This window comes from Pelodiscus sinensis, chromosome 6 (genome assembly GCF_052426305.1).
Source record: "Pelodiscus sinensis isolate ZL-2025 chromosome 6, ASM5242630v1, whole genome shotgun sequence".
Classification (NCBI taxonomy): Eukaryota; Metazoa; Chordata; order Testudines; family Trionychidae; genus Pelodiscus; species Pelodiscus sinensis.
In genome coordinates, this window is record NC_143057.1 from 109,507,546 (window position 1) to 109,522,077 (window position 14,532).

A 14,532-nucleotide genomic window follows, 5' to 3' on the forward strand; every position below is an offset into this window, starting at 1 on the left:
TGAGTGGCACTTCTGCATTCCTCCTTTGAAATGTACAAGGAACGTGGGACTCCGTGTACAGCCTGGGGCTAGTGGGGTCTCTTGTGCATTTCAAAGCCATGGAGCCTGGGATGCACGGCAGCATTTCAACAGAACCCAGGATCAGCTAGCGAGTCCCCAGCTGACCCCAGGCTCCACGGTGCTGCCCTTTTGAAATGTGGAGGTGGAGTTTTAAGGGGCAGCGCCGCACAGCTGAGCCTGGGATCAACTGTGCAGCAGCTGCCCCTTGGAAATGCTGCCTCCACGTTTCAAAGGAGCACCCGTGAAGCCCTGGGGTCAGCTGGGGATTTCCCCAGAACTTGGGGCCAGCTGGGGACTTCCCAGCTGACTCTGGGCTCAGCTGAAATGCTCAGGAGCCCAAGATCAGCTGTGGAGTCCCCAGCTGACCCCAGGCTCCATGGCGCTGCCCCTTTGAAATGCAAAGGTGGTGTTTTAAAGGGGTAATGCCACACAGCCGAGCCCAGGATCAGCTGTGCGGAAGCTGCTCCTTTAAAACGCTGCTTCCATGTTGCAAAGGGGCAGCCATGGAGCCTGGGGTCACTGCAGTCCCCAGCTGACCCTGGGTTCTAGGGAAATGCCACTTAGAACCTGGGGTTAGCTGGAGAGTCCCCAGCTGACCCCAGGCTCCATGGTGCTTTGGCTGTTTTAAGGGGCAGTGCCACACGGCTGATCCCTGGCTCAGCTGTGTGGCACTGCCGCTTTGAAATACCCCTTCCCCTCCCTTTGCTGCCTTTATGTCACTGAAGCAGTGGGGGGGGGGGGGGGGGGGGGGAGGGGGGGGAAATCAACTAGTCCAGGGGTGGCCAACCCATTTAACAAGAGAGCCAAAACAGTGGCGGAAAAAATGCGAAGAAACCCACCAGAATTGTCAAGCAAAAAAAAAAAAAAAATTTTTTTTTTAAAGGAGGCTGCCCCTTTAAGACAGCTGCCATTTTAAAAAAAACCTGTAACTCTGACCTGGTAAGCACAGGGAAGCCAGGGGCTGGGGGGAGCCGGCAAGAGGCGTGGGCCGTTGGGAGGCGGGGGGGACGCAGGAGTGGCTTTGAGAGCCGCGCTTTTTGGGGGCAAGAGCCCCATGTTCCTCTCGAGCTGTGGGCTAGGCACGGCTGGACTAGTCCTTAACTTTCTTATTACAAAACACAAGAACAGCTATAGGGGATCAGACCAAAAGTCCGTCTAGTCCAGTATTCTGTCTTCCAACAGTGTCCAATGCTAGATGCCCCATTAAGTGATCTATTTCCTGTCACCAATTCCCACCTTTTGACAAACAGAGGCTAGGGCTACCAATCCTGGCTAATAGCCATTTATGGACCTAACCTCTGTGAATTTATCTAGTTCTTTTTTGAACCCTATTAAAGTCCTAGTCTTCACAACATCCTCTGTCAAGGAGTTCCACAGGTCGGCTGTACTCTGCATGAAGAAAAACATCCTTTTATTTTTTTAAACCTTCTATCTATAAATTTCATTTTGTGACCTATAGTTCTTGTGCTATGTGAACAAGTAAATAACTTATTCACTTTTTCCATATCTGTCATGATTTTATAGACCTCTATCATAGCCCCCCTCCTTAGTCTCCTCTTTTCTAAGATGAAAAGTCTTAAGTCTTTTTAATCTCTCTTCATATGGGACCTGTTTCAAACCCCTCATAATTTTTGTTGCCCTTCTCTGAATCTTTTCCAATGTATCTTTTTTTTGCAATGAAGCAACATCTATACGCAGTATTCAAGATGTGGACATGCCATTGATTTATACAGAGGTAATAAGATATATTCTCTCTCTCTCTTTTTTTAAGTTATTCCTAAGGTTTGCTTTTTTTGACCACTGTTGCATATTGAGTGCATATTTTCAGACACCTATCCACAATGATTCCAAGATCTCTCTTTAGTGGTTATAGCTAAATTAATTCCCATCACTTTGCATGTATAGTTGGGATTATTGTTTCCAGAGTGCATTATTCTGCATTTATCAACATTAAATTTATTTGCCATTTTGTTGCCCAATCACCTAGTTTTGTGAGATCCTTTTGAATTTCTTCAGTCTGCTTTATTCTTAATTATCTTGAGCAGTTTGGTATAATCAAGTTTTGCCATTTGTTTACCCCTTTCTCCAGATCATTTGTAAATTGGTTAAATAGGATTGGTCCCAGGACAGACCTTTGGGCTACACCACTAGTTACCTCTTTCTGTTCTGAAAACTGACCATTTATTCCTACCCTCTGTTTCCTGTCTTTTAACCAGTTAAAAGGTTAAAAGGTCCATGAGAGGACCTTCCTTCTTATCCCTTGACTTGACTCAATTTACTTGACTTAGGAGCCTTTGGTGAGGGACCTTGTCAAAGGCTTTCTGGAAATCATCTAAGTACATTGTATCCACGGGATCCCCTTTGTCCACATGCTTGTTGACGCCCTCAAAGAACTCTAGTAAATTAGCAAGGCTACAAAAGATAGTATTATCTTAAAACTTCTATCTAACAATAGTAGATAAAAATGGTGCAAAGTTAATACCTAAAATTATCAGTGAAAGAGACGAGAAGACTAACTATTTTTCTTCCGATTTGATTGCAACAGGGCATAAAACTGTATTTTTATTCAACTGTGTAAAATCTTCTTCACTTGAAAACAAAATTATTTTAACAATAAACAATTTTAGACTTTCAGTCAATTGATGAAGCTATCAGTAGCCTGCCATTTTATAATTAGGACAGGATACAAGCTAAATCATTTGAATGCTGATAATCCTTCAGTTCCTTCCCAAAGTTCTCCACAAGTGCAAAGGACAGACAGGTTGTCTTGCGATTTACTGGGGAATAATCAGAGCAACACAAAGAATCAAGAATCCCTTGGGAGCTTATAGCACCAGTACAGACACAGGAATGTGGGTAGAACTTTGCAATTTGGCTGCCTATTCCTAGGCCAGCTTAACCTGAGTGCAGTTCATACATACTGTATTCACTGCAGAGTTAGGCCACAATCAAATGAAAGGAACCCAAGACTTACAGACTTAAAGCTCTAAATCTCCATGGCATATGGCCATTTCAATTTTTTTACTTAGGGAAGTTCAGTATTTCAGAAGGTAGTGCTGGTTGCAAGTATAGCATGGGCTATATTTCATGATATTCAAATAAAGAGGGTAGTGAGACCCTATACTTTTTTTTTTTCAATTTTCAGATGACGATTGTAAATGTGAAAAATTCTTAGTAGGAAAAATACCTTTATCAGTCTGAAATTCTCTAAGCTGCTCTACACCCGGAGTACAGGCAGTCCCCGAGTTACGCGGATCTGACTTATGTCGAATCTGGACTTACGAACGGGGCTTTTCTCGCCCCGGAACTCGCGGGTGGTGGGACCACCCAGACGCACAGTGGTCCCGCCACCGCATCCTCCGGGGTGAGAAAAGCTGCTCCGGGTGTCCCTGGTCTGCTGGGGGGGTCCCCAGCAGACCAGGGACACCCCGAGCAAAGCCGCGGAGGCGGCGGGGTCCTGCACCTCCAAGGCTTTGCTCCAGAGCAAAGCCGCGGAGGCGCGGGACCCCGCCACCTCTGCAGCTTTGCTCAGGGTGTCCCTAGTCTGCTGGGGACCCCTCCCAGGGGACCAGGGACACCCGGAGCAAAGCCTTGGAGGCGCGGGACCCCACCGCCTCCATGGCTTTGCTCCGGGTCTCCCTGGTCTGGGGGGGGGGGGGGGGTTGCAGCTAGTGCGCGGGGCCACGCCCTCCCCCCAGCGGACCAGGCTTTTGTTGTGGACGCCTGGGGTAGAGCAGCTGGGGTGCTGCCGGGTTGGTCCTGGGGGGACCTACCTGGCAGCGCCCCAGCTGTTCTGTCCCAGGCTCCAGATTCAGCCGATGTTGAAACTGATCAGTGGCTGATTCCAGGAAGCTGGGGGCAGAGCAACTCTGCCTCGGGCTTCCTGTAGTCAGCCCCTGGCCAGTTTCAGCAGCAGCAGCTGAATCTGGAGCCAGTTCCGAGTTACGTACAAATTCAACTTAAGAACAAATCTATAGTCCCTATCTTTTACGTAACCCGGGGACTGCCTGTATGTCCTTTGGAATGTATAGGTCCTCCAATAGTCCCACTGCCCCTTCTTTCCAGTAGATCCTTCATTTGCCCACTGACTTCAACTAGCTAGTAAATAAATGAGTCCGACACAACACATGATCAGTCTGTCTCCTGGCAGTTACTCAGAAATCTCCTCTCCTCCATAGTTGCCATCAATTTCCACCTGTGTAGTAAGGAGAAAAGGTAAATGTGAAGGTAGCTTATAAGCATGAGTTGGAATTGAATTGGAAAAAGATTAGAGACATCTTTCAGTGACTGAGCTATAGTTATTTAAACACATACTGTAACATGTTGCTATTACAGTTCTATTTAAAGAGATTTGATCCATTAAATATATGGAGTATATGTAAAAAAATACAGCTTTTTAATGTACTTCTTATTTACTCAGCTGTATGCATGCTCATGCTGAACAAACTTTTTGTGGCTTCTGCTCGTTAAATGATGTCTTGCATAGTTAAAATGGTCTTCAACAGTTAACCTGTTCTAAGTTAAGGAGCTATTCTCTGGCTCAGAAGCTGCCGGTGAATCAATTTCTCTTCTGCAGGCTCTCTGCAGCATAAAATAAAACACTGATTTAATTTACCAGTATTATTAACCAGTAGTAAAAGACTTAGTCAGTCATTTTGATGTGAGAATGTGTAAGTAATAATACACATAGTAAAGGAAATAATGAATTCACACTAGGAATTCACATGCCTCAAGTTGTATGTAGTCTGTGTGAAAAACTCACAAAATGAGGAGGACCATAAGTATCTAGATTGGTTAGAATGTTAAGTTCTTTAAACAACCTGAAAATCTGCCAGAGGATACGGTGAAGATTAGAACTTTAACAGGGCTCAAAAAAGAGCCAGATCGCCATTGATGAACCTAATCTCCATGAATCTATTAGCCAGAATGGATAGGAATGGTATCTCTAGTCTGTTTCTCTGGAGGTGAGTCACGGGAGGGATCACATGAGGATTACCTGTTGTGATTCCCTCCCTCTGGGCATCTGTTATTGGCCACTGTTAGCAGACAGGATACTGGGCTAGATGGGCCTTTGGTTTGGCCCAGTATAGCCGTTCTTATGAGCAATCGTAACTCCTGTTCAACCTGGATGCAAGCTATGTTGGCAGCTTTCCTATTCTAAATACTGATCCAAGACATCTGTAGGGCAGCCATCTGATCACTCATCCACATGTTCTTATCCAATTATGCACTACCCAGCAGGCCCGGGATGATGCTAGCTTTGGTAGACAATGTAAGACTATGAACTCTAAGCTCACCTCAGAGTATACTGCTGGTGAGTCACCCAGAATGGAGTTGACAGGAGCAAGCACTTGATTGGGGGAAGGAGGAAATTGCCTGCCTTTTTGTAACTGTTCAAGTTTTATTGCTTATGTCCATTCCATTACCCACCCTCGTACCTCTCTATTGGAGCTGCTGTCAAGAAAGAATTGAGAGGATGTAGGGTCACAGTGCTAAATATGCCACACTCAAGGAGACACTGTAGCCAGTGCTCTTTTTATGATGGTATGCACAAAACGTATGGCGTACCGTCACTTTTTTTGGGGGAGCACTGCCACTTCCCCCAGAACAGCCGCTGCTGGCCCCGGGAGCAGCTTGCTCCGCTTCTCCCCAGCACAGTTCCCACTGGCCCTGGGAGCAGCTCACGCTGCATAGCTTTCCCCTGTACATGATACAGGCATGTCATGTGACTTCCAACGTGGAGACTGAACCCCACATGTATTTTTTTAGTTTACTGTGTCTTGAACCCCAAAGTAAAAATGAAAAGGATTACAAGTTTCTTTTCACCTTCCATAAAAAAGAAAGCCAGAACAAGTGAGGAAGTGAGTGAAGAGAACGTATTAATTGAGTCAGTGACTGTTTCTGTTCCTGGTTCAATTAGTGTCTAAGAGCAAACTGACGACTGGCCTAGCTGCTGGACTGTCTATCAAAAAATGACTTTTGCATGATGTACAATTGGCTACATTTTTGAAATAAGAAACTTGGCTGTATGCTCTGTCAAAAAATTGGAATTTCGGAGTAGAAAAGAAGGCAGGAATGGAAATTTCTAAAGAATGGGCAAACAATAAAATAACCTGTTTTGGTGAAAATCAACTGCAACACCTTATATCTTTACAAAAAAACCTTTTTGATCACAAGGAAAGCATGGGGCATAAAGCTGCATTAAAATTGCTTGCAGAAGCTGAGAGACACCCTTGAGAATGTGTTTAAAGGTTTTTAATCTTGCGAAAGTGATTATTGCAAAATTTTTACACAGCATATAAGGTGCAAAAGAAAACCAATCATTTCATAATTTTGAATCTGAAATTGATTTACAAGAACTAAATGGAATTGACATGGAACATATTCTTCACTCAATGAACACGTGTATTAACTTCATGAATCACATTAGTGATGAAATGAGAAAAAAATTGGCAAACAAAATACTAGGTCGATAGGAAAATTTCATTGATAATTGACGAGTCCACTACTCTGAGTAAAAAAACGGACCCTAATCATGTATGTTCAAATTTGTGCCACGGATAGTGGAATGAACTCTGCAGTAAATTTATTTTTGGAATTGATGGAACTCTGAAGTGTTACTGCAGATGGCATTTTTGATTCTTTCCTTGATTGTGTTCAGTCACACGGCCTGACGGAAGAGTACTTAAAAACGTATTTTAGTTTGTGTTGCATGTACTGGTGCAGCCGTGATGTTGAGGAATAGAAGTGGAGTTATGAAACTAATGAATGACAAATTTCCTTCTTTAATTGTATGGCATTGTGCTAATGACAGATTAGAGCTGTCGGTCAGTGACACAGTAAAATCTGTTTCAGGTATCAACAGATTTAAAGCGATTATTGATAAGCTTTATGTGCTGTATAACACGTCGCCTAAAAATAGCAGAACTGAAAATGTGTGCGAACTTGCTAGAGAGTCAATTTGTAAAAATTGGCCAAATTTTAAGCACGCAATGGGTGGCATTCAGTTTCCGGATAGTTTCAGCTGTTTGGGAAAACTATGAAGCTTTAGGGCAACATTTCGAAGAAGCGAAGAATGATTCAACGAGGGACACAGGATAAATGCACATATGATGGCTTACAGCAAAAAATTACAAGCACAGATTTTATATAGATTTAGGATTGATGTGTGATGCTTTTCTAGAATTGTCCGAATTGAGCTTGGACTTGCAAGAGCACGACATGGACCTATGCAGGGCAGATCAAAAGATAAAAGCTGTAGTACACATTTTTCAAGAAAGACAAATGATCCCAGGCCCGTATTATGAAAGTGCTGCTAAATCTGTGGAAAATCTTTCAGGGAGTTTCACTTCACAAGAAAGATTGCAAAAATTATCCTTCAATTGATCCAGAAGCTTTTTACAGAACCTTGAAAAAATTAATCGAAAAAAGGTTGCTTGATAGTGAAGATGCTGATTTGGTGCAATGAGTACGTGGGCTTGATTAAAAACAGTGGCCTGAAGATGTTGATGCTCAATTGATATTTGGCGAGAGTGAAGTTAGAAAATTGATTAGATTTCAACTAAATGAAAGAGATGATTGGCGGATTTTGTGAGTATCTGACTGAAAACACAATTCTGGAAAAATTGCTGCATTTGAAACGTGCTCTAAGTACTATTCCCATTTCTTCAAGTGAATGTGAATGAGGATTTTCTCAAATGAATCTGATCATCACTTCAATCAGAGCTTTGTTGATGACAAAAACAATTTCAGCACTATTGTTTATTAAAATTGTTGGTCCGCCCCTCCCACACTTCGACCCTAAGAAATATGTGGACTCATGGTTATTCCAAAAACTTCATTCAGCCATAGATACCAACAGCAAGGAATGAAGTGGGGACATTGAGTCAGACGAGAACTTGATGAAAATTTGGAATTTTCTATAAAACTTAATTTAGTATGTCTTCATGTATTCTTTAAAATCAAAATAATAAATGGCACATACAAATGTCTAATTTTGATATTTTATTTCAACAGTCTTTATTTCAATATAATTATAAAAGCTTATAATAAATTCAATAGAAAAGGATTTAGGGGGTTCAGTAAGAAAAAGGGTGGAAGACAATTTTCCAACTTACTCTCCTCAAGAAATGAGTACTGTCACCTTTTCACCCCCCCCCCCCCCTTTTTTTTTCCTGGGAACAGTTTGTTGCCTGCCAGGAAGTGGCCAACCTGGCTGGTTGGTTGGGTCTTTTTCTTAACAGAGGGGTGAGTACCAGCACTTTTTTGTTTAATTAAAACAAACAAACAAAAAACCTCTAACCAACCTTATGAATACCACTTAAAAAAATTTCTAACTGTGCACATGGGTGTGCACATAACTGGAATGGACATGAGCAACATGTCTTGAACAATTGTTACAAAAAAATAGATAATCAGTTGGGGTTTTTTTATGTAAAATTTTGGGCCCAGACAAGGCATTGACTTTCTAATAATGGACAGGTTTGCTACTTTTCAGTTAGATTTAGTCTTCATAATCTTAAAAGAAAATTTAATCTGTTGGGTACCTCGTCCACCCTTGTTGAAGTTGTGTTTTATATGACAGACCACTGATAACTAGCTAGCTGTATGCACTCATCTAATTTTCTATTTTTACAGATAACCGAACAGACTTCTGGGATACTGATGTAAAGTGGTTTTCATTACTGGAGAGCACAAACTGGCTGGAAATCGTTAGGTCTGTTTAATATGAGTTCTTCGGGTCCAGTCTTTAAATGAATCTGTGGTGACTACTCAGCTATGGTGTGAAGGGGTGACCCCTGCCAATTTTCTGGTCCCCCTTCCCTTATTCCCCAGAATACCTAACCCGTCCTTTCCAATCAAGGAATTTGGAAGGTTTATGGTCCGTACGCTCATCCCAGAGTAGGATGGGAGGGGGCCCTGAGCCCAGGACCCTAAGGTGGGGGATGTTCACTCTCCCCCACCTGGCTGATGAGGCACAATGCCTCAATTCATCAGTCCACAGGCGAGCCTCTCTTTGCTCCTGCTCTGGGCCCTCCATTCCTCCCCTGGTCAGGGCGGTCCACCCTCTTTTGTAGGCCGCCTGTGCTGGTGCCTGACATGTCGGCTCCGCCCCCTACTTCACAGTCCTCCCGTGCGCCTGTGCCGGCGTTCTCCAGGTTCCCTCTTGCAGTCCTTGCGCTAGTGCTCTCCCGTCTGGGCGCTCCTTCCCTGCCCCCGCAGGTTTTTTCCTACCTGCCTCTTGCTGCGCTTGCGCCGTTCCTGGGGCTTGTTCCAGGCACCTGTGCTAGCGTCCGTCACCCTGCCATCTGCACTGCATGTTCCGGCCACTGCCTCTGCTGCTTCCTCCACTGGAGGGGGGAGGTCAACCAGTTGCCTCCCCGGACCGGTTCGCTGCCATGCGGGGTTTCCTCACCCGGTCACACATGGTTATTAGAAAGCTAGTTTTAATAAATGATTTTTTTATATGAAGTGAATTTCATGGGATCTTTAACACTGCTGTGTTTCCGGAGTCTGAGATGTATAAAATCTAGATAGGATCAAAATGTGCATTGTTTAATCTATGATCAGATACCAATAGAACATTTACATTTGGAAGCCAGACTAGATGCACTGTAAAACAGTTGTTGAGAGGACAAAAACCTCCCAAACTGTGGTCACAAACTTTCTCATTGTGGGAAGGAAACTTCACATCACTTGCTGCACGAACCTAACAAAAAATGAAAGAATAAACAAAAACTTAGCCAGACAGACTTGAAACCTCAGTCTTCTGGATTACAATAGAATGTATACCATCATACCCCATAGATGGTGTATTTGAAAAAGAAATGTGTGGTACTGTGGACTATGTGTACAGGTGGCACTTGTGCTCATGTTAATTCATATACATTAGTGAGAGCCATAGTGCAGACTACAGTGGTTGCTGAATTCCAGTGATGTAGCAATACCTGTTGCAAAGAAAACACAACTGAAAGTGTGGTCATCTGCACTACTAATAGCCAGTCACATGACTAGAACTGTTAATTGTTTGTGAACTTTTTATGTAAACAAGGGCTTTAAAAAATTCTAATGCATGTGAAGCTAGGTGCTTCAGTAGGCGGCCAAATGGAATCTCAGAAAATTTAACTTATTTTGAGTTGCTAGTGATGAGCAGCAGCTGAATTGTGGCAACAGAGGTTAGAATGCAAAGACAACTACTTGCCAAGCATGTAAACTGGAAATATTTATAACTTTAAAAGCAATTTTGTATTGAAAGGAAGGTCTGAAAGACTAGGAAAACCAGTAAGAACTTGAAATACCCAAATTCTTGGGTTTCTAAACACCTCTGATCCTCAACTCTGGAATATGGAAAACCTGTCCTGATCTGAAATATCCTCTGTAATATCCATCTGTTATAGAATTCCCATGTGTAACGTTTGAGAAGTAATATTAGCTATACCACACTTTCTTTTTATTGGAGACTGACCAGAAACTTTGGAAATAACCAGATTGGTTGGTGACATTATCTCTAAGGACACTAAAATACTGTTTCTGCTCCCACACTCACATCTTGACCAGAGAAGTAGAATGACATGTTTGCATTCTTCTGTCCTTTTTTGGATTACATTTCTCCTATCTGCATATGAGCTACATAAGGGTTTTTTTTACCTGCATAATTTAATGTGTGACTCTCTTCTAGTGATAAACACAATTGGATGAAGTGCCCTACCCATATTCACATTCTCCCTAACATTCAGACTTGGCCTTGTTTGTTCTGCAGATTCTTGGCACTTCAGCAAGTACTCTTTGTTCTGGGGTCCAAACTTCTGAATTAAACAGTCTGACAAAAAAGATGAAAACGCTGTTATGTTGGCTCATGTGCAAGAATTTCTCCTCTGTGTGCAAATGAGTTGCTGACTTTCAAGATGGTTCAAACTTACCCAAAACTTCAGAATTTTTTGTATTAATTTTCTGGGGTTTTTTAATCTCACTTTTCTTCCTAGGGAGAAAATATTTCCTCTAATGTGAAAATGTTTGGTTTTTATTTGCATTTTGAGAGGCTTTGTTTAATCATCATCCCCAAACACTTATAGAAAATACTTGCCTACTTTTCAAATTTGTCAAGTATTCCTATTTTCCTTTCAGTATAACACGTGTGGAGTATCTGAACTCTATACAGTAGTAATTTTTTATAACATGCAGTTGGAAAAAGGCCAGAATAAAATAGACTCTTCTTGATGGAGTGAGATTGATGTGTTATGAATGTTGACATTATAAAACAAGGAGTCCGGTAGCATCCTAAAGACTAATTTTATTAGGGCATAAGCTTTCATGAGTTACAAGTCACTGTTAGCTGCATGAGGTGAGTTGCTACTCACAAAACCTTATGCCCTAATAAAATGGTTAGCTGCTAAGTGCCACCGGTCTCCTTGTTGTTTTTGCTGAAACCTCGTTCATATCTTTGTTATAAATTGGAAATATAAAACTGATCTTTAAAAAAATGCACATTGGAAATAAAAACTTTTATAAAATGAGAATACACAAATTTCTGTAACCAAAGATTAAGTTTTTAAAACATGAATTGTATTTGGTTACTATCCAAATCACAAACTTCATAAATCTCCTCTACCCAGACTTGCTTTTGACTGGCATGGTAGTTTTTCATGGGAAACTAATCTAACAGATGACTGAAAGTACATGAATCATCATAATGCTGCTTAAACTTAATTAATTGAAAACCACATGTAAGTATTTTAATTTTGTCTTATTGCTCTATACCATATTAGGCGATGTCTGAAAAAAGCAATAGAGGTTGTTGAGTATCTAGAAGGACAGAACACAAACGTTCTCCTTGTAGGTAAGAATCTTTCATTAAGATATGATCATATCAGTTAATTCTTATTCATTCCCATCAGCTTACCACTTTGAGAAATGTATTGAAAGGGAAATAATGGTAAACAGTTGAAAATTAATAAACTTGCTATATTTAATATTGTGGCACTTCACATACAAACTTCCACCTGTACTTCAACTAGTGTTTCCTGTATTTGAAATTTGACATGCTTAGTCTCAGCTCATGATGGAATCACTGGAAGGGAGTAGAGATGAAATATTAAAAGACTGTTATATGAGAGTCAAGATTTTTTTATTCATGCTTTTGGCCTAACCAGTTCAGATTATTAACCCCCTAATATCGTTATACAAACTGTTAAATAAAAAACTATTGGAGAGTTGCATCTATTCTTTGTGTGTCTGTACCAGAGTTTGCTCAAATAATGTGGCTTATGATTGTCATTGTGAATATTATGCCCTGGAAAATGGCTTAATTCAGCTTACTCAAGAAGGACCCAGTACATTTATTTGATACATGGTCATTTTGAGAAGTTGATTGATTTACATGCACACTTAATAGTCACAGGATCAAGCACTAACTGTACCGGCCTACAATCTAAAGGTTAAGCCACATATATGCATATTTAATTGCGAAGTAGACTTTTTCCAGATAGTTTAATATTTTCAATACAAGACAGTTTCCAGTCTCCATTTATGGTACTGAAAAAGTTGACCCACAATTCGAGGAAATTAACCTAAGGCAATAATTTCGTTAAATAATGGGGAGTGGGTATTAGAGTACAGTGGTTTGAAGCATAGAATATATTGAGTAGCAATGATGCTGCATGTTTGCATTAGAGATGTTAGCTAACAATTAATTTATTAGTTGAGTAGTTGATGGAATTTCCATCAGCTAGTCGATAGACACTTTCGCTTTCCTCCTTTGAAAAGTACAAGAGTTCCTGGTGAAGCTCTTGTACATTTCGCAGGAGGAATGTGGAACTCCACGTGCAGCCCAGGGCCAGCGATAAGTTCCTCTGACTCTGGGCTGCACACAAGTGCCAGCTTTGAAATGTACAAGAGTCCCCAGTGGGGGCTCTTGTACATTTCAAAGCAGAAGTGCCCTTGTGGAGCCCGGGGTCAGCGGGACACTCAGTCACTTTGAAAAGCCATCTGGAGCCTGAGATCAGCTGTGTGGCACTGCCCCCTTTGAAACACCACCACCGCATTTCAAAGTGGCAGAACCACACAGCAAGACAGGGGAATCAATTAGTCGACTAGTCCATTAACATTCTTGGTCTGCATACACAAGGGTTCCCTATAAAAAGTCTGCAATCTAGTAGACAAGACTCTGTGGGAAAGAAAGGACTATAATAATTTAAAATGAATAAGGCACAATTTGGTATACTCCTTGTTCCATTACTTTCTCTTTTCCTTCCATGTCTCCTCGCTTTAGTTGTTCCCTTTTGCCATCTGTCATCTCATCCAGCCCTCCATCATTACCAGCTCTGTTTTCTTTTTACATCATGAAATTGGATTGGGTGTGGGTTAAAGCATGTGAGGACAAAGCAGAGTAACTACTTGGGAGATGCCCTCAACAGTCTAGTGTTTTAGTGTCTTATTTCCTTGCGGGAGAGCATCAGAAGCCAGAATTGATACATATAAGAAGACTTTTTAGATGTGTAGATGACCATGAACTAAGACCACAGAGCAGAATAGTACTTCCTGCGATTTTATCTATTAACTTATTCTGTAAAGACAGTACTAGTACAGTAGGTGTCTAGCACCTATAGAAGTCTTTACATAGGCATCCAAGTCTACACTAATCCTAGCAAATCTGTTTGTCAATTTATATTTCCATAAGCATCAGCCACACCAAACAATGTGAAATACATTTAGATGGAAAGGGGAGCAATGTGCATTACCAATGTGACGTTTTTATCCTTTCACTATTACTTTCTAGAGGAGTATGCCTCTGATCTGTGCTGTGTGATCTCCAGTCTAGTTCAGGTGATGATGGATTCACACTACAGAACAAAGTTTGGCTTTCAGAGCCTTATTCAGAAGGAGTGGGTAATGGGAGGACATTGTTTTTTGGATCGCTGCAACCATTTACGGCAAAATGACAAAGAGGAGGTATGTTTCTTGAATCTTGGTGGGTTTTGTTTTAAATACAGCTTCACAAAGCTTGTACACTGTGGTTGATGGGGATTTGGGCTGAAAATGTATGCTTTGAAGATATAGGTTGGACCTCCCTGGTCTGGCACCCTCTAGACCTGAGCTGTCCTGGATCAGGGAGTTTGCTGGACCAGAGGAGGTCAGTGCTCCTGTGCTGGCTGCCCAGCTCCCAGGCTCCTCTCCCTGGTGCTCCCTTGTCCTGTCACTGGCCCCACTAAAACTGGCCTGGCATGACTCCCCACCTTTCTGTCCTCCCATTGCCCAAGGGCCTCCCAGGCTTCCTGGTGGGAAATACTTGGCTGCTGTCTGTCCTGCTGCCACAAGGTGTTCCCCGGGGTTCCCATCTGAGGCCATCCAGCCACTGGGCCTACTGCTGATGGGTGGGAGAAAAGGGGGAGGGGTTCCTAGCTGCTGCTGCTGCTGCTGCTGCTGTCCAGACACTCCCATTACTGCCCTGCCCTGCTGCCACTGGGAATTCTGTGG

At 42.2% G+C, this 14,532-nt stretch overlaps 1 protein-coding gene across 3 annotated transcripts in view; it reads left to right on the plus strand.

Moving 5' to 3' along the window:
* The window catches only part of MTMR12 (myotubularin related protein 12), a 61,496-nt gene that overhangs the window by 39,434 nt on the left and 7,530 nt on the right, over positions 1 to 14,532 (plus strand). For all 3 annotated transcript variants that reach the window (XM_075932591.2, XM_014570201.4, XM_075932592.2), the window contains exons 11-13: positions 8,698 to 8,776; positions 11,826 to 11,896; positions 13,835 to 14,007. In XM_075932591.2, coding sequence (XP_075788706.2) covers positions 8,698 to 8,776; positions 11,826 to 11,896; positions 13,835 to 14,007 — 323 coding nt within the window. The remainder of the gene's footprint in view (positions 1 to 8,697; positions 8,777 to 11,825; positions 11,897 to 13,834; positions 14,008 to 14,532) is intronic.